This window comes from Microtus pennsylvanicus, chromosome 7 (assembly GCF_037038515.1).
Source record: "Microtus pennsylvanicus isolate mMicPen1 chromosome 7, mMicPen1.hap1, whole genome shotgun sequence".
NCBI classification, from domain to species: Eukaryota; Metazoa; Chordata; class Mammalia; order Rodentia; family Cricetidae; genus Microtus; species Microtus pennsylvanicus.
In genome coordinates this window covers 88,259,035-88,278,263 of record NC_134585.1, presented here as the reverse complement: position 1 = coordinate 88,278,263, position 19,229 = coordinate 88,259,035, and the positions used below count along the sequence as shown (strand labels likewise).

Here is a 19,229-nt window from a genome sequence, read left to right as displayed (position 1 = left end):
ATGACTTACCTATTTGTATAAGTGTAAATGTGCACAAAGTGTGTTTCTCTAGGGGGTGACAGTGGGTTTGGCGGTCCTCGTGTGGTGCTGGCTGAGCAGTGACTGGGAAGGTAGCTACTGCATGTCAGGAAGATGCAGTAATGGATGCCTTGAGGGTCTGCACTCTCGGGTGCGAGTGTGGGATGCATGAGGTGGCCTGTATTACACACGTGTGCATCTCGTTCCTTAAGAATTCAAAATATTTAGGGGTGAAAGTATGTTCAGATTATACCAACATTTCAGCTTATTTCTGGATTCTTTCACCGTGTTTTTCTGAGGCACCTTTTTCCCCCACACCCACTTGAACCATCTGTGTACCAGGCAAGTTGTATGAGATGTAAAGCAGAGTGAGATGTCTGTGTTTCACTATTGAAAGGGCTGTGACTAATGCTGGGAAATGGCCTGCCTAAGAGTGCACATCTGCATGAACAGCTAGGGGAGCCTAGAAGTCACTAGTATAGAAAGACAGGTCCTGAAGTTGGGTGCTCAGCACCAATGCTTTGGTACCATCCTATAAGAAGCACAGTCTGCCTGTAAAGTAGATGAAGCCCTCTACAATGGGATGCAGTATCACCCCCAAACGGTAACACGTCTTAAAACTTATGCATTCTAATCCAATGTAATAATAATATAACAATATTTGTTTAACATCAAAAAACTTGGGTGATTTTACTGCATAATTTTTTAGTTGAAAGTTCTTTACAAAAAAGCCTTACTGTAAAAATTTTTATATGCTTACTATTAATTAAAACTAACTTAAACGTTTAGGGTCCCTTTCCCCCTATTTTGAGAAGCACAGAGTCTCAGGATTCGTGCTAGAATTTAAGAGGGCCCTTCTGTGTGCTTTTCTTTTAATCTGCTATAGATAAAACCTCCGAGGTCATTTTGAAAGTCGTTTAAATTTCAGCTTTAATCCCACCGGGTAGCGCTTCACAGTTAACGTGACTGAGATACCTTAGCCAGCAATGCAAAATAAAGGGCTTCAAATGCAGATTTCTGATTTCAGAGCTACCTGGCCACTTCCCTCTTAGCTCTCCCTGGAAGCCCAAACCAAGAGGTGACCCAACTTAGGGCTTTTGTGTGACTATGCTGCTAATATGCTCAGACGACAATCTGGTTCTGCTCAGATATGAATACGAGAGGTGACTTATTCATATGTTGAAATTTCTGAACGTTTGAAAGGCCTACCATGTGTGCTGTTAAAAGGTTTCTAATTTAAAATTATTGTGTTAGATAATCATGCTTCAAGTGACAGTGTGATTTATCACCACTAATCAAGATTCTGATCCCTCCTAGACTTGGTGTTTGTATCTGGTTTTGTTCTCTCTCTTACATAAATATGAGGTTTACATATAAAATTCTGACTGTGTAATATAGGGCTAATGAGTCACAGATGGACAGACCCTGGCACATTACCATCTAATAACATTTTAAACTCATATTCCACAGTAAAAACTAAAGCAAATGGTACACATCTGTTTTCCACCTCGTGGCATTTCTGGGTTTGCGTAGAGTCGACGCTTCATGTAGGGAGAAGAAGAAGAGGACACAGGTCACCTCAAACCCGCCCAGCCACTTCATGCCTTATCAGAGCAGATCTGGCACAAGGGATGAGGGTCCCTTTGCTTAGCTTCCTGAGAACTCAGAGCGCTCAGCGGTGAGGGCCAAAGGCTGAATCCACAGGACTGAAGCACATCCTCATGCTACAAACCTCATTTTACTAATTTTTATCAAAAACAAACAAACAAGAAAACATATGCCCCAATCTCTGACCTTTGCTATATGGATATACATATTTAGCAAATGCCAAAGAGTTGCAATGTTTTTAACGCTATTTATTAGTGTATGTGTGTGTATATAGATATATCAATTATATTATCTATATACAATATAGATATATCAATTATATTATCTATATACACACACATATATAATTAATATTGTACTGATATATATTACACACATAAACACACACACATCCTCAAGCAGAAGGGTAGAACAGACAGAAGAAACTGAGGCCATCCATTGTTGGACTGTCATTAACTTATATAGTAAACATGTTCTATAGTTTATATATATATATATATATATATATATATATATAGTTTATATAGTTCTATAGGGACTAAAAGGCTGCAATTTCAAGTGTTTTTTTTTTTTTTAAGAAATGGAGCAAAGCCAAAATTTCTCTTTCAGATTTTCCCAGTTGGTACCGCAGTGAGGATGACTTGATGCCACTGGCTGCAGTCTTGGCCCATGCAGCCTCCCCCACCCCCCACTCTCCTTGTCTAAGGAATCCCGAGCCTTTTCTGTCTTCAGGGGTTGTATGATCTGTCCAATTCTTTTGGAACAGTCACGTGACAGAACGATTACTGTAAAGTGCGACTGTAAATCACTCTGACGTGACATACACATTATAAAAGACAGATTTCCATCTACTACCTCACAAAGATTCCTGAACCCAGGACAGAGACCCGAGATCCATCCCATGAGCACAGAGAGGGATTTTGATTTGTTGGGTAGTAACATTTATTTTACATGGCGAACTGTTTGTTCCGAAAAATACTTCCAACCTGACAAGAAAACTGTTCACTGTTGTTGTGGATAAAAGAATTAATATGTGTGCTATATGTATTGTATGTCCTAATTTGTAAACAGAATACCAGTGGGTAGAATGTTGTCATAGCAATGTCTAGTTATCTCCAGTTTGCACTAACCCTTTAAAAAGAAGATTCCAGAAATATTAAGAGCTGCTAACTGTACACATGAATGCATATCCCATCACAATGAGTCAGCAGCCTGGCCGTTCCATGCTTTACGGAATGGCAGTTTTACTTGGAAGCCTTTTGTGTCTAATATATGTCGAAGTGTGTTCAGAACCTCAGCGGGAAGGGGGTGTTTTACGCATGCGCCTTGTTTTTGTTTGTCTACCGGTAAAATGTCTGTGTGACGTTTTGTGTCGTGTTGTTTTGGTGTTGTGCCACGTCCATAGGGCCTGCCAGGCTTCCCCACAGTTGCTGCCCTACACAGCAATCAGATCCTCACCGTCAAGGTTTGTGAATGATATTCACGCTTACTCGGTCAGAACCGCAATCAGCATAAGGGTGAGCAAGAACCGTCCGTGGGCTTTCCCAGCTTCTGCTCCTATTGCCAGGTGACTGAGCTAGGCACCTGGGACCTCAGGTGTACCAGGGAGGTAGGACCTGGTCTAAGAGAGAACCTCCTGAGCATTCATGAGGAGGATAGTGAAGTTAAACAAGAACAATGACAATCAAAAGCATGGCTGCCCAGGAGGCAGTCTCATATCCGTGGCTGGATTCACACATATTCCAAAGCTCTATGATGCTTTCCCTGCCAATCATGTAATTCTAAGGATTCTAAGTTTGGGGTGCCCATACCTGGTTCATTCCACATTATGCTGGTTGACAGATCTGACGGAATTGGAACTGGTGCTCTGTCCGCAGACTCTTTTTACTCAGGGTGCAGAATACAAGGTCATTCTGGTTCACTAGCTTCTGGGAGTGGATGCACTAAAACACACCCCCCCCAACACCCAAATGATGGGGTACTAAAGGTACTCAATTCTAATAAAAAGTCAGGACTCGTTCCATTTCAGGACTGTCTTTCTTCCAGAGAGGCTGAGGGTCTGTCAGACATGAGTGCCAGTTCCCTTTTATTTGATGGTCATTATGAATCTAATGTGTATATCTTTATTTCTTTCTCGGGGCCTTCTGACGCTTATTCCTCAACTCTCTCATCTCTGAACTTCAACCTTTGACCTCCTGACTGATCAGATGGTGTTTCCTAAGATCAATCATGGCTTTCTCTCTGCTGATCAGCAGCTCATTAAACGGCGGCTGATTAAGGTAGTGCTGCTTCCTGCTGGAGTCTGCGTTCTCCTCCGCGTTCAAGTACTGTCCTGGGCACGGCAGCTTTGCTTTTATCTCTTATGCATGGCGCACAGAGGGCGGGGGGTCTTTGTAAATATCTCAGAATAGGGTTGTGTTTGGTGACTTATAGTATAGAAAGCCCACCTGGTTTGGTTCTTTTCTTTAAATCAAGATAGCTTCAATTGCAATCAGCAATAGACATGTTTCCCAAGCTCTCTGTCTCTGAAAAATTATACACCTACTATGCAATGGAGCCGGAGCCCATTTTGCTTTATCTTTGATTCTGTGAACAAATATATTTTCAAACTAAAAATGCAACCACCCGTTGATCAGGGTAGATGTATCCTATAGAGCATTGCCCTTCAACAGGGCTTTGTTCGGCTCTGAATACAGTAATCAACAGTGCACTCCGAGAGCCGTGCTGCGGGGAAGAGGGCTGCTTAGGTTTTCATAGCATCTGTTTGGCTCTCCCACAATAAATTCTTGCTCCTTGCTGACAGGTAGCTTGCCAGTCGGCTTCATATTTATGGTGGCCTGGTTTCTTATGGGTAAATGTAGATTAGATAATATGAATTTAAAATGCTGAGATGGAACCTGAATGGTAATCGCTCATGATTATTGTTGCTTCGTTCCCTTCCTCCCTTCCAGGGTGACCAAGGACAAGCAGGGCCTCCAGGACCCCCAGGCCCTCCTGGTCCAAGAGGCCCACCTGGGGACACAGGAAAGGATGGCCCCCGAGGGATGCCAGGAGTACCCGTGAGTTTCTTCCTGCATTGTTGTGCTCCAATATTTTGTTCCATGTTTAGGGGTTAAATAAAGAGAGAGATCAAAAACCCATTGCCATTGTTCTTGAGTTCTCAGAAGTCCTCATTGTCCACTATGTTCAGCAAGTCCGGTTTTATCCCATGCTTTTCAGACCCAGGCCAACTAGGCAGTTTGGATGCTCACCTTACTAGACCTGGATGGAGGTGGGTGGTCCTTGGACTTCCCACAGGTCAGGGAACCCTGATTGCTCTTCGGGCTGATGAGGGAGGGAAATGGGAGGCATTGGCGGGGAGGAGGCAGAAATCTTTAATAAATAAATAAATAAATAAATAAATAAATAAAAGAGAGAGAGAGAGATGGAACAGGTGACAAGGGACAGTAGGGCCAAGAGTTCTGGTGACTAGAGAAGGCTGGGGAGGTGGGATGAGAGTCAAGGGCCCTCCAGCAATGTTTCACTTCATATCTGGGCCCAAGAAGAGCCAGAGACCTGAAGATGGCACCTGGGTGGATCTCAGGTGAGCTTTGGGATGTACACAGTGAGAAACGCCCCATCTTGCCTGTATCTTGCCTGCCGTTACATCTGAGGCTTATCTAACAGAAACCACTTTTAAATGATCTCAACACTAGAATTAGTTATAGCAATAACAAAAACATGGGACACTGATAAATGATATGACTTGGTCCATGCAACCCACCATTTCAAGGAATATTTGGACAAGATAAAAAAAAATGACTGGGTTGATTTTGTAATTCCAGGGCTAGAAATTAAGGTTTACTGCTGAGTTAACTTTTATTTAATAAATTGTTTTTATTAGTGATGTTCTAGTTCAAAAGTAAAGATGAAAATATTTTCTAACAAAGTAGAAATATTTGAAAATAAAACCCAGGGGGAGAAATTGAGATCAACGATGGTTGTTAATGTTATTGTATGTTGTCTTGACATTTTTAATTCACTTATTTTTGTATTGCTTTTCTAAGAATCAATCCATGTATGAAGATACAGGCCCTTTTATCCCTTTTTGCTGGCATCTTCTCCAAAGCCCCACGTTCCTTTCTGAAGGTTGTGTGTCTGCTCATATGAAATTAGGAACAGACTAAACTGCCCATTGGGGATGCTTTCCCTGAATATTTGAAGGTGGCCAATTTATCCTAACCCTGCCTGTTTAATGTCTGACATTTTCTTAGACTGGCGCTCTTGAGAGAGCCTTCCGTGGCTTCAGGGGATGGACAGCTCTCACTGACAACTAGTCACCATAGTCGCTGTCTTCCAATACTCAGTTACAAACATTTGCTGGCTGGCATGGTGGTATACAACATCAGTCCTGTGATGCTGGCACTCAGGAGGCGGAGCCAGAAAGAGTGCTATAAGTTCAAGACCAGCATGGGCAGACTGGAGAGATGGCTCAGTAGTTCAGAGCACTGGCTGCTCTTCCATGGAACCCAGATTTGAGTCTGAGCACCTACGTGGAGGCTCACAACTCTCTGTAGCTCCATTTCCATGGGGATCTACCACTGCCTTTTGACTTCTGAGGACACTGAACACGCATAGTGCACAGACATATGTGCAGGCCAAATACACATATACATAAAAGAAATATTCTTGAGGATATGTTTCAAAAACCAGTATGGACTGCACAGTGAGTTCTACCAGTCTAGAGAACAGTGTGGAAATCTGTTTTAAAAAGAACCAAAACAAAGAAATAGTCCAACATGTGATTGGTAGAAAAATGGCTAGGTCATCAAAAATTATATATTATAGAAGAAGCAAATATATGCTAGATGTTATTATTAGAAGATAGAGATAAGGGAGCTGGGGGATGGCTCAGTAGGTAAGTGGCATGCAAACTTGAAGGCCAGAGTCTAAACCCCAACATCAAGTTTGTAGCCCCATCATAGGGAAGGCAAGGCAAGAGGATTCTTGGTGCCTGCTGGCCGCCAGTCTAACCAAATCAGTGGAATTCAACTCCAGTGAAAGTCCTACCTCAAAAGTCAGGCTGCAACTGAGAAGACAGCAGATGCCAACCTCTGGTGATTGGAGCCCTCACACAAAGCGCAAATAAACTAAAGAATTCCACAAATAGTTTTGTCTTTTATAATGGCTCAGAGGAATTTTCCATATACTATCCTAACCACTAGAAAATATTCTCTGTAGAAGTGAGACAGATGCTGGAGAGATGCTCAACAGTCAAGAACACAGGTTCCCAGTACATGATTCACCCCTACCTTTAACTTCTGTTCCAGGGGGTCTAGTGTGCTCCTTTGGTCTCGGTGGGTACTGTGCACTTGGTGCACATGCATAAACGTAGGCAACACACTTACGTACATAGAATAGAAATAAATACATAGTTTTTAAATGTGACCTGGAAAATACTCATTTTTGAAAGGCCATTATCATCTATGCATATTGGAAATACAGGCACAGATCTCTATAAACCAGTAGCCAGAGCCTGTTGATATGGTGTGATAATAAAACACAATAGTAAGTTCATATTAACCTGTTCATTGTAAAACAAAGCCACACAAAACAGCAGAACATTCTCTATCAGTATTAATAAACATGTCTGATTAATGCAAAGGAGCAAAATTCAAAATCAGCCTCTGCTCATTTTGCTACTAAAGAGTATGGAAAGAGGGATTCCCTGGCCTGCAGTGGTTCTGCCTTTGTATCGGCGTTGGAGCACAGCAGGATCTAGACCAAGCTTGTTAAACTCAAATGCTTATAAGATACAGTCACAGAAGGACGATCAGCTCTTTGTTATCACATTTACAGTCTATTTAATCTTTCAAAAAAAATGTACTTGACATTCACAGGACCAAGAAAGTATTGAGGAAAAGAAGATAGCTGAAAATTTTTAAACACTTTCTAATGACTCATCATTATTAATTTTTTTAAAGGGTGAACCAGGGAAACCAGGAGAACAAGGCTTGATGGTACGTATCTCAGTTTATCTTTTAATAAAATTAATAGAAGCTGAGTTGTTAAAAACTATGGTCAAGTGAGTGAGTAATCAACCTTTTCGCATGAGCCGTAAAGGACATAGTAATTTCTGAAAGCTAGAAGAGAACAGTCTCTGCTTGCTACATGTTAAGGATCACAAGGGTTCTGTTGCTGGGAGGAGATTCAACATGACCACAACAACTCTTATAAAGAAAAGCATCTAATTGGGGCTGGCTTAAAGTTTGAGAGGCTTAGTCCATTACCATCATGGTGCATAGCAGCATGCAGTCAGACATGGTACTAGAGAAGGAGCTGAGAGCTACATTCTGATTCACAGGTGGCAGAGAGAGAGAAAGTTGGGGGAGAGACTGGGCCTACCCTGAGGTTTCAAAGACCACCCCCAGTGAAACACTTCCTCCATCAGAGCCATACCTCCTAATCTTTCTAATCCAACCAATGAGTTCTGAACATTCAAATACTTGAGCCTATGGGGGCCATTCCCATTCAAACCACCACAACAGTATATCTCTAGAAACAATACTGGGGGTGGTGGAAGAAGAGGGAAAGGGAGGAAGGGAGGGATGGGGGAGAGAGCGAGAGAGCAAGAGAGAGAGAGAGAAGTTCCAAAGATAAGCAGAAAGAATGGTAGAACAGGTTAGAGGAGCTTACATAATCAGCTTGGTGTAACAGAGGTTAAATTCAGAGACGTGCCTGTTAGTTCTAAAAGAAACCTGTTGGGCTGGGAAGTTAGATAGTTCAGTGGGGAAGAGCATGAAGACATGAGTTCAGAGCCCCAGCTGGTGATGAACCTGTAACCCCAGGGCAGGAAGGTGAAGGGCAGAAAGACAGCTGGGACTTACACAAAAACCCTTGTACAGTCATAGAAAGAGGCATGTTTTGGTTTTGCTTGTGTTTCTTTCTTTGCGGCTGAAGGGCTCCACCCAGAGAGAAATTTGGGGTTTCTACCATCAGCAAAAGCAGAGTACACGGTGAAATGATGCTGTGTGAACGTGTGTGGACACAACAATCACGGTTCCTGGCGATTTGTTAATTCATTGCCAGTGTATAAAAGTCATGTCAGCTTGTTGAGGCCTACCAGGCACATCTTCAACCTGCTCTCCACCTCTTCCTCTCTACCTGCTCTAACCAGCTGTATACTTTTTTTTAACCTTATTGGGAAACATAGAGTGATCCTTCTAGAAGCGAGCCAAGATTGATCTAAGCATGGCTCACACCCATCTGGGATGAAGACTGAGTGAGCCTAACAAGCCTACATGTCCATGCTCACATCACGCAGATAGTTCGGGTATAAAATTTATTTGAAGAGTTCTTACTGCATGCCTAGAAAAGCAGAGGTACAGAAGCATAACAGCTAGCCGAAAGCTGAAGTAAACATGAAAACTAGCAAGAGAACAGGCTTCCTGCTGCAGGAGAAGCCTTATAGGGCAGTGCTTGAGGAAAAGCCCACCCACTCTGCCGGTGGAACTGACTAGTGGTGGAATGAAAGCACCTGAGATGGAGTTGCACCACCACGCAGAAATTGTTCTATTCATGGCCTGTAAGATAAAGATATATATTTGGTCAAGATTTTAAAAGGAAATTATAAAACATTTATCACTAGTAGCATGGTGCAGTTTCAGAGTGGAAGAAGAATTCTTGGAAGAGTAGGCTATACATTTTGAAATTGTTTTAGGCACCTATAATTTCTGGCCTGGGGGCTCAGCCAAACCTACTTCTTTTATTCATCCCTACATCAAAATCTACTTGGCATTCTCGGGAGGCCTTGTGTACCCCAAGGCTGTGCAGACGTATCTCTCACTGGCTCCTCTTTGCACTCTGACCCCTGATGCAGCATCCTAAACATATATGGTATTCCTACCTTAACTGGTGCTTTGGAGAACTATATTCTTGCTTTCCCTAGCTGTTTGTCTATTCTCCAGGATAGAGTATATGAACAATACATAATCTCACTTTCCTTCCGTTTCCAGTTTTATTTTTATTCATGTTCTTGGAGTGCCAGAGTTTGAACCCAGGACCTTACATAAGCTAAGTGCCTGCCCTACTTAAGCTGTTTTCATTTCTAATTTAAGTCATTAAATATTAGTGTTTCACCTAGCCCTAAATGAATTATATTGTTACCTCACTGTGCTTCTATTTCCCAACTCATAAAAACTTCCTCAAATGCAGATAAATATTGGCCATATTTTCTATAAACCTTTCCCCTTCTCTTTAAAGTCTTCAGATGAGTTCATGTCTCATTTTCTAGATGCAGCCAAGCAATGTAAATGAAATCACAAATGTCCCAAGGACTTGTGGGCTTAATGATCTTCTAAAGTGAATTTATAGATGATCTCTTTCAAAAGTGGAAATTATTGCTTTAAGTGAACGTTTCTTTAATATGCAAACTGGTTAAAACCTGTTGTACATCTCTGTGATTATTCACAAATGAATGTAAGGAATGTACAACCCAGACCAATAGTGAGAAATTTCTTGTGCCCCCCGTCCCCAATCCCCATCCCAAAGACAGCCACCGTTCTGACTAGTGTCATCATGAGTTAAGTTTGTCTGCACTTGAATTGTACACTAATCGACTCATACAGCATGTCCACACTTGTGTCTGGACTCTTTCCTTCAGCATTGTATTTGTGAGATCATCTACTTCTGTTTTAATAGCCTTCACAGCTGTTCAAAAAAAAATAGGAGGAAGAACTTTACTTCCTCTATTACCCCGTTAAAACACCATCAGTCAGAGCAGCGGATGAATGAGGGCCTGTCTGACCTTGGGCAAGTCACTTAACCCCTCGATTTCTCATCTGTACGGAAAAAATAACACTGTCTCTGCTCGCCTTAATAGCTTGACAGAGACAAATGCAATAAATTAGAGGAAATCTCTTTAAAATATGTAATGAGAACTATATATGAGTGTGTTATTATCACTCTTTGTCCTCTCTACAGTATATGAGTATGGATTTATATAACTGATGTATGCATGAATTTCTTTTACATGAATCAGATTCTCATTAATCCACCTATTTTAAAATTGCTAGAGAATTTGGTTCTTTAAAGCAGTCCATTTCAGGGTCTGTTTTTGTACAGCAGCATAACTCTTTAATTCATTTTCTCTGCAATCTGAACTAGTGTGTTTTATACTTGTCTGCTCACACAAAGGATCCCAGCACATTTTGACCCATCTCAAAAAGAATACTGGAAATATATTTGAATTCTTGTTTGTTTCGACTTGGTTTGGTCTGGGATTTTTGAGACCCATTTCCCAGCTTGCCATTTTCCAGACTGGCCTAGAAATCACTTTGCAACTCAGGCCGGCTTCACACTCATGATCTGCCTGCCTGGCCTCCTACGAACTGGGATTATAGGAATATGGCACCACGCTTAGCATTCAGAGTGGTCATGTTTATGAGACAAGAACTCTTCTACAGTTTTTATTTTGTGTGTCTCTCTGTGTGTATGTGCGCACGTGCGTGGTGTGTGTGTCATGCTTGCTCACATGCACACGTACACACAGTGTTAAAACCTAGAAATCTGGAAGGAAGAAGAGTGCAGTGCCTTGTTCATGCCGGCTTGAAAGCACCTAATGTGTGAACGTCGTCTTTGTCCTCTGTACAGATGCATAGACTATTGATAGTGGTTGCTGTTCTATGCATCTTGATGGATTATGAGCAGCAAGTTAAGTGCGGCCATGAGATGCCCTGGGAACTACAAGAAATCCCACAGATAAGCAGTCTTCCTCTTGAGGAAACTGTCGAGCAGTGTAAGCAGCCACACAGAAAGACTCCAGGATAGCTCTAGGAGAATGGTTACCTGATCAATGGCAGTATAGCCTGTCCATGTTGCCGTTGGAAGTACTGTTGCCTCTCTTCTATTTGTTGTCACCGAGTCTTCCGTTTATCCCATCGCATCATCAATTTTTCATGGTGTGACTGCTCATCCGCCAGCTCAAACAAAGCACAGTGAAAAGCGCCGCTCTTTTCCTCTCTGGAGAGCCCCTCCCTGTTGGTTTGAGCAGGTCAGTAGTGCTTGTTTAGATGAGGGCTCTAACGATGCGCTAGGAGAATCTTTGTGAATTTCAAATGTTTCTGATGGTGAAATGAGGACGCGAAAACCAACCTACAAAGCTGTTTACGAGTGTGTCAGGTAGGGATTTTGTTTCCATAATCCAGGACTGATAGTTAGACTGCACGTATTAACAGCGTGCCTGATACAATAAGAGGTGGGGGAGCCTGAAGCTTAAGCAGGCCCGCTTCCCTCAAATCCCGCTCAGCATCTAGTCTGTAAATGTGACCTTCGGGCTTTCTGAGATGTTCTGGGGAGATTTTAAAAGACAGAATCTGGAACTTAAAATTTTTTCACTATATCTAAATAAAAGCAGACACCTCGTCCTGCCCCCCAACACACACTATACCGTAAAACCAAACATAAAGCTACAGCTAAGAGCTGGTCAGGACTGGAAGTGTACAAGGTTGAATTCTAGCACCGGTCATGTCCAGATCTGTCTTCCAAATAGTCTTTCTAAATAGTTATTGGAATTGTATTTAATGGCATCTTTGCTTTAGATTCCCTTACTGCTTTTGTTTTCTTTGACAAGTGAAGATCCTCTTAGCAACATGAAATATAGATGTCCTTTTTAAAAAATTTCTTATATATTTAATAGATATTATTAATAATATTCTTATTAGTATATTATATATGCTCTCTTCCCATATGTATAAGAGTTCTATCTGCATGTACAGCTTTATTCCAGAAGTGGACATCAGATCCCGCTATAGATGGTCATGAGCCACCATGTGGTTGCTGGGAAATATACCCAGATTCTCTGGAAGAGCAGCCAGTTCTCATCATCACACTGAGCCACTTCTCCAGCCCAGGATGGCATTTTTAACACCTACTAACCCATGCCTTTTTCCTAGTGATGTGAGATGCCCTTTTGTATATGTGTTCCTTTTATTGGTTAATGAATAAAGCTGCTTTGGCCTATAGCAGGACAGACTGGAAGAGGTATAGAAAGAGTAGGAGGAGTCAAGGAGATGCCATGTAGCTGCCAAATGAGAAGGACATGCCAGAACCTTACCAGTAGGCCACAGCCTCATGGTGATACACAGATTAATAGAAATGAGTTAATTTAAGATCTAAGAGCTAGCCAATAAGAAGCCTGAGCTAATAGGCCAATCAGTGTTGTAATTAATATAGTCCCTGCGTGACTATTTGGGTTGGAGTGGCCAGGAAACGAATGAGCAGTCTCCAAATACAACCTACTGTGCTACTACCTTTTTATTGACTTGTCACTGTTGGAGTCACCTGGGAAGAAGGACCCTCAGTTGAGAAAATGCTCTACCAGTCAATAAACAAGTCTGTGGAGTGTTTCCTTCATTAATGACTGGGCTAATGCAGAGGACATAGCCCGTTGTGGGTGCTAGTACCCTGGACTGGAGGTCCTGGGTTGTACAAACAACACTGAACAGGCTAGTAAGGAGTGTTCTTCCATGGTCACTGCTTCAGTTGCTGCCTCCAGGCTCCTGCCTTGAGTTGCTACCCTGACTTCCCTTCATGATGTATTATTAGCTGTAAGCTGAACTAAACCCTTTCCTCCTCTTCCAACTTGCTTTTGGCCTTGGTGTTGTATCATAGCGATAGATAGTAAGCGTAGATACCTGGATGCTGTGTGTTGGTCTAAAGTGTCTGTGTCTGAGGTTTCCTATACTCTTGCCTCCCCTGTTTTCACCCAGTTTGTATGGGAGCTCTATAACACACTTTCTCTTCACTTTCTGTATCATAAAAAATGTTTAAATTTTCACTCCCTGGGCTTTAACGACATCGAAATGTTCAGGAAAAGTTGCCCATTAAAGTGAAATTTGGACATGTGCCCGAGTAATTTGTTGATAATTTTAGTTTGCTTTAATTTTGCTTATAAACGTGTCATTACATTTGAGTCCCATGAGCCCAACCATGCTCATGTGTGTGTTGATAACATAAGCATCAATAGCATTTCTGCCTCATCTAAAATGAACCTGAAAGGAGCAGTATGTGAAGACTTGCTCCAACTATCTTCTGTTACAGTGCCCTGCTGTGCTACAGCTGATAAACGCACAGGTTTCCTGAACTGGACTTTGATCTGCCTGTTCTCTTGGTCAGCAGATGTTAGACACTGGAGAACACAGTAGACTTCTCCCGCTCCTTTGGCTCTGACTGAGAAAGTGAGACCCCATCCCACAGAATCCGTCCCTCTTCCCTGGGTGTGTTTGCTCCTAGTCCCTAGTCAGTGATGTATTCCAAACGGGCAAGAGAAAATAGACAAGTGATACCTTCTTTGTCCACAGCTGCCTTAGTGGCCCCTGCTGTAGCTTGCCCTGAGGGGACTTTGTTGATTCCTATGTGCACAGACTTTTCTTGAGGTATCCGAGAGGCTCATTAGTGTAATATGTGATGGAAAGATGTTTTAGCTGTCATTTTAAGTACGAACTGTCTAAAAAGATGTGTAGGTGACAGGAGCCACCTTGATTTTGGTTTTTCTTTAAGGACTTCCAGACTGTGATTATGTCTATGGTAAGAATCTTTATACTGGTTCCAACTAAACATCAAAAATCCTATATTATATTATATTATATATAATATAATATATTGAACAAGTTAAAATACCTAGAATTTAGATTCACCATTCAGAGAACATGGTACTATTGAAAGATACAAATTCCATTCCAACTCTACAGTCCTGCCATCTTAGAATGTCCATTAAATGCATAGATGTACCTTGCTTCTTCATTTATGTAAATACCTCATAAATTAATTCAAAGGGCATTCATTTATTTTTTTTACTTTTTAGACAAAATGAAAAAAGGAAATTCTTATGCAAAAGATGTAAATACTAAAATTTTATAAACCAAGATAATGAACGCTAAATAAGTTCTGCCTTCTAACGTCCACAAAACTATTCTCATCATGGCGATTTATAAAATTGAAATTCAGAAATTGTGTGCTCCGAATATGCCAGCAAGAGGACAGCTGTGATCAGCGCCATCCCTAACCAACAGGCTTCTCCTTTTCTTCCGTGCCTTCACCTGCCCTCCCCAATATGTAAGCGATTTTCTAAAACTCATGATCTCTGCTACTCACAGGACCTAACTCCATGCACATCCCATAAAATAGCCATTATGTTGCTTAATCTTGATCATTAACTTGACCGAGTTAAGAAACTCCATTACATTATATTACATAACATATAATGTTACATTATATGTAATATAATTATATATAGTATATAATATATAAACATTCTCCATATATACTATAGCATTGGTAAAGCACACCATTGGCATGTATCTGTGAGGGCATTACCAGAGAGGGTTAGCTGAGTAGGAAAGACCCACCCTTGAACGTGACTGGCATCATCTCTTGAGAGAAAGAAGGAAGCCCACAGAATGTCAGCATTCCTCATTGCTCTGTTCCTGGTCCACTGGGATGTGAGTGAGCAGCTCTGACCTCCAGTGCCCATCACTATGATGAATCCCATCCCCAATCCTTGAGCAAATAAAAACCCGCCCTCCCTTAGGCAATGTCAGGCATCGGCACAAGAAACAAGGAAAGTAACACATCATGGCATTGTCCCGTGTTCTAATTTACTGTTATGGACACCAGTGTGGCTCCTCTTCAGAAAAGAAACAGCTGGAGGAGGCAAGGACAGCTATCATCAAAATGAACAGAAAAACCCAGGGCTCTTGGTATCCCAGCTGTAGTCTAGGTCTGGACAGTTGAGGTTGCAGGTTGGCCTCACAGATTCCTAGCAGGGAGACCTAAACCAGGGAAGAGAGATTTAAAAAGCCTTCTTGCTCAGGTCTAGGGCTTCGAGTATGGAGAAGAGGTTTTTAAAAAGTAACCTTCTGCTTCTAGCATCTCCTTTAAGAAAATGCCACACATGTACTTCGGCATCCCTCACACTACACTAGAACTGCCTGCTGCTGTGTTCTGTAACACTTATCCCACCTTACACTAGTTGCTGTGGTTAGAAGGTTTATTAAACTGAATGACTGATATGAATTATATCTTTATTATGCATGGCATTTGTATTAATAAGGTACTGATACCTAAGTTACTGTGCTTTTTCTTTTTTCTCTGACTGTGTCCTGTCTCACCAGGGGTAGAATTAAATAGGATAAACACAACTGGTTTTCTCCAGATTGTCTCTTCTCTTCAGTAACTTCTCTTTGTTCAAGTCCTACAGATTATTTAGACTATATATGTGCTCATGAATGGCATGATTGAAGGACCAGTTGCCATGAGAACAGTGGGAAATTAAACATCTATTTCTAGTCACGGGACGTGGCTCTTTTGAAGTCAGACCTATCAAAAGAAGTCTTAGAAATCTCCTAGCCTTTTACTTTACAGATTAAAAAGTAGCATAATCAATGCGGCCAGGTTGGTGGAAAAGACAGTGACAGAACCCTGGCTCACTTGGTGACAGTCTCACAGGCTTCCCGACGCAATGTCTACTAACTACATGTGACGAGTTCAGAATCGGGTGCAGTAAATCAAAATTAAAACGTTAGCTCTGAAAACTCCGCGAGCAACATTTCCGGTGCTCAGTGGCCATGTGTGGCTAGTGGCTCCCCTGTCGGATTAAGCAATACAGAATGTTTTCATCATCACGAAACCTTCCACTAGACAGGACTCGCTGGCCTTCCGAGATAGAAAACAGGCCTGCACACACGAGTCTATATTATACTCTTAAATTCAAGACATCTGTGAGTCACAGGATATGCAGATTCTAGGAGCAGCGTTTCTCAGCATCGCTGATTATAAATAGGGCAAGAGCCTAGATGCCCCCTGCATACAAATATTTCTTTTTACTAAATGTGTGGCGTGATAGGGCCTTTATGAACCATAAAACTCCTCCTTTTAAGGCATTCGAGGGAAGCATGTAATCACGGAGGGCAGAGGAGCCCGATAATTTTTCTTTCTTTGGGGGTTGTTTCCACTTTGGGTTCAGCACCAAGAAACAATTTATTAAATATTTAGAAGGGACAGAGTGAACTAATTTAGCTGTGGGTATCTGGTGACCATAGGGCCTCTGTTTTGGAACCTGATAGTACAGACGCTTAAACGTTTAGATCTGCCTTTAATCTATCCGTGCTAGTCAATGCTCCATTTTTCATCTTGGGTTCTGGTTTTGTCAAGTGATGAGAAAAATGTATCACCTATTTAATTTCCTGGGCTGTAAGCAACCTCTCTTCGAAAGGTCACGGCCTCATGATTTTGAGAAATACCAGTAAATGAATTGCCCTGGTTTAATATTTCCCTATAGGTCAACACAGGAGATGGGGCAGTCAGGGGGACATTTGCTCTTTTTAAAAAATGACTGCTCATTAGACCCTTTGCCATAAAGTACTCATGAACAAACGTGACGCCAAGCCATCCCACTGACAAGGTATGAGTTCGAGAGGAATTTTCTAAAATAATAGAAGTTTTGGGGGGAGAAATGCTACAGAAACAAAAATCCTAGATACTTAAATGCTAACAACTGCTTCGAAACTGAGGACTCTTTCCTGTTGGTCGTGTTATATTTTGAGGGCTAAAATAATGGTATCTAGTAAATATAATTTTTGATTTTTTTAATATTTCAATTTATTTAAATAATTATTCATAATAAGCCCTGCCTCAAGACCCAAAGATGTAAAATATGTGTTCTGAGGAAGTTTTTACTTGGTTAAGTAGATTTTCATATTAAGTTTATTAAAGAGTAATTATTTGAAAACCACTAGCATGTGACAGAAAATAAGGTTTGTCTAGGCATCATGGAGAAGACTCACAAAGAATGTGAATCATGACCCTGGGTTCTAGAAGAGTGATTAAGAAACTCAGATAAAGACTAATAGGAGAAGGAAATGAACTTCATGGGATTATTAATAAATATGGCTGAAGACAGCAAAGCCCATGAAACCTGGTATGTGTGGCACTGAGATGTAGCGGTCTCTGCCCAGTGCCCCATCATAACCACTACAGAACTACTGCTAAACCATTAGCCTTTGTGTAGAGGGTACCAGAGCAGCAGCGCTTGGCATCCCACACTTTCCCCAACAGTCTATCTTGCTGCTTCCCCATAAGCAAAACTCCAAATCTTGCACATAATCCCCTGAATGCTACTCCAGACATCCATTGTGGATAGAATTTCTGTCTCATAGTCTTCAAGTAAGAGACTGAGGTCTGGAGAAGCGAATCTTTAAAGAATGCTTCTCGGGTGAGGCGAATTACCCTTATGCGTTTCTTCTTTATACGCCAACATTATGAATTTCGTGACCTTGCGATGCATTTAACCAGGTATATCTCTCAAAAGTTGTGATGAAATCTTGTAACACCAGCACATTGAGAAAGCCCAGGTCTTAGGTTTTATGATTACATATGGTGCAGATCTCATGATTCTTCCCATTGGAACCACCTTCGAGAAATATTTCCTTTATTTTGGCTGCCTTTTATTAAAACAAGGGGACATTTTAAAGTCAAAAGTAAGTCCTTTTAAATGAATTAATACTTTGGGCTTCTGTCCTCTTCTCCGTGTTTTCTTTTTCTTTTTCTTTTCTACAGAAGTTGATTGTATATTTTTGTATCCAGCAATGACCAGCAGCTTCCAGAGCTTTGGGTTTTACTGTTAGCCATCAGGGACAGAACAGGAACTGTGTCCACCCCTACATCATTTCCTAATAGCAGGCAACCAGAACTTGCTTTAAAACATCTCCCAAGAGGCATCCTAAAGCACATCGTCTAGCAACTCAGCATCCTGTTTAAGCAATTAATGCCTTAGTCAAATCTGTGCTTGTGTCGTTAGGGTCAGAGAAATTCATTTTTTTCCCAAACAGTGATCCATCAATGAAAGTGCTTCTTAAAATATATGTAAAGTAGGAACTGTAGCTGGTGCATGCTGCTTGTAGAGTCTTATTTCTTGGCTGCCTGCTTTGAAGATTATCTTGGAATGATAATTCATTCCACTCTCCGTATGACTTCCCGCACTACGTTAGCGACCGTAGGCTGCTGTTCTACCATACATGGTACGGGGCAACTAAGATGAGTTTTGCTTTATTGCTCTGTAGAAACTATGAATTGAAATCACTTGGGAGGAGTTTGATAACTCTAGTAGTTTGGGAGCTACTGTTATAAGCCAGTAGCAGTGGCATGACTCAAGCAGTAGAATAACAGCTTGTCTTTCCTCCCCTGCGACATTATGCTTAAGGTTTAAGAAGGGGAAAAATGGATTGACTATGTATTCTATGACTATAACCATTCTTATCATTTTTATCATAGTCTAAGTAAGCCCATTGGTCTTCCAAGTCTTGACTAGATAGTACAATTCCATTCTACCTTCTCTATCCATTTCCCGTCTCCTCCTAACACCCACCGACTGTCCTCCAGTGTTCTTTGGAACTTTATGTGCTCCTCAGTTTGGGCCTTTGCACCTGTCCCCTCGCCACTAGCATTCTTCCCATTCCCCAGGTCTGGTCTGCCTGACGAAGCTCTACTCAGCTGAAGCCTGATAGACTTAGGAGTCAAGGGCATCTCAGACCTGAGCTAACATGCCTTTGGTTAAAGACGGTCACTCC

The 19,229-nt window shown here is 41.5% G+C and overlaps 1 protein-coding gene across 1 annotated transcript in view; it reads left to right on the top strand.

The window, feature by feature from the left end:
• The window catches only part of Col25a1 (collagen type XXV alpha 1 chain), a 392,115-nt gene that overhangs the window by 263,535 nt on the left and 109,351 nt on the right, over positions 1-19,229 (top strand). Inside the window, exons 8-10 of the mRNA XM_075981333.1 lie at positions 3,032-3,091; positions 4,578-4,685; positions 7,590-7,625. Coding sequence (XP_075837448.1) covers positions 3,032-3,091; positions 4,578-4,685; positions 7,590-7,625 — 204 coding nt within the window. The remainder of the gene's footprint in view (positions 1-3,031; positions 3,092-4,577; positions 4,686-7,589; positions 7,626-19,229) is intronic.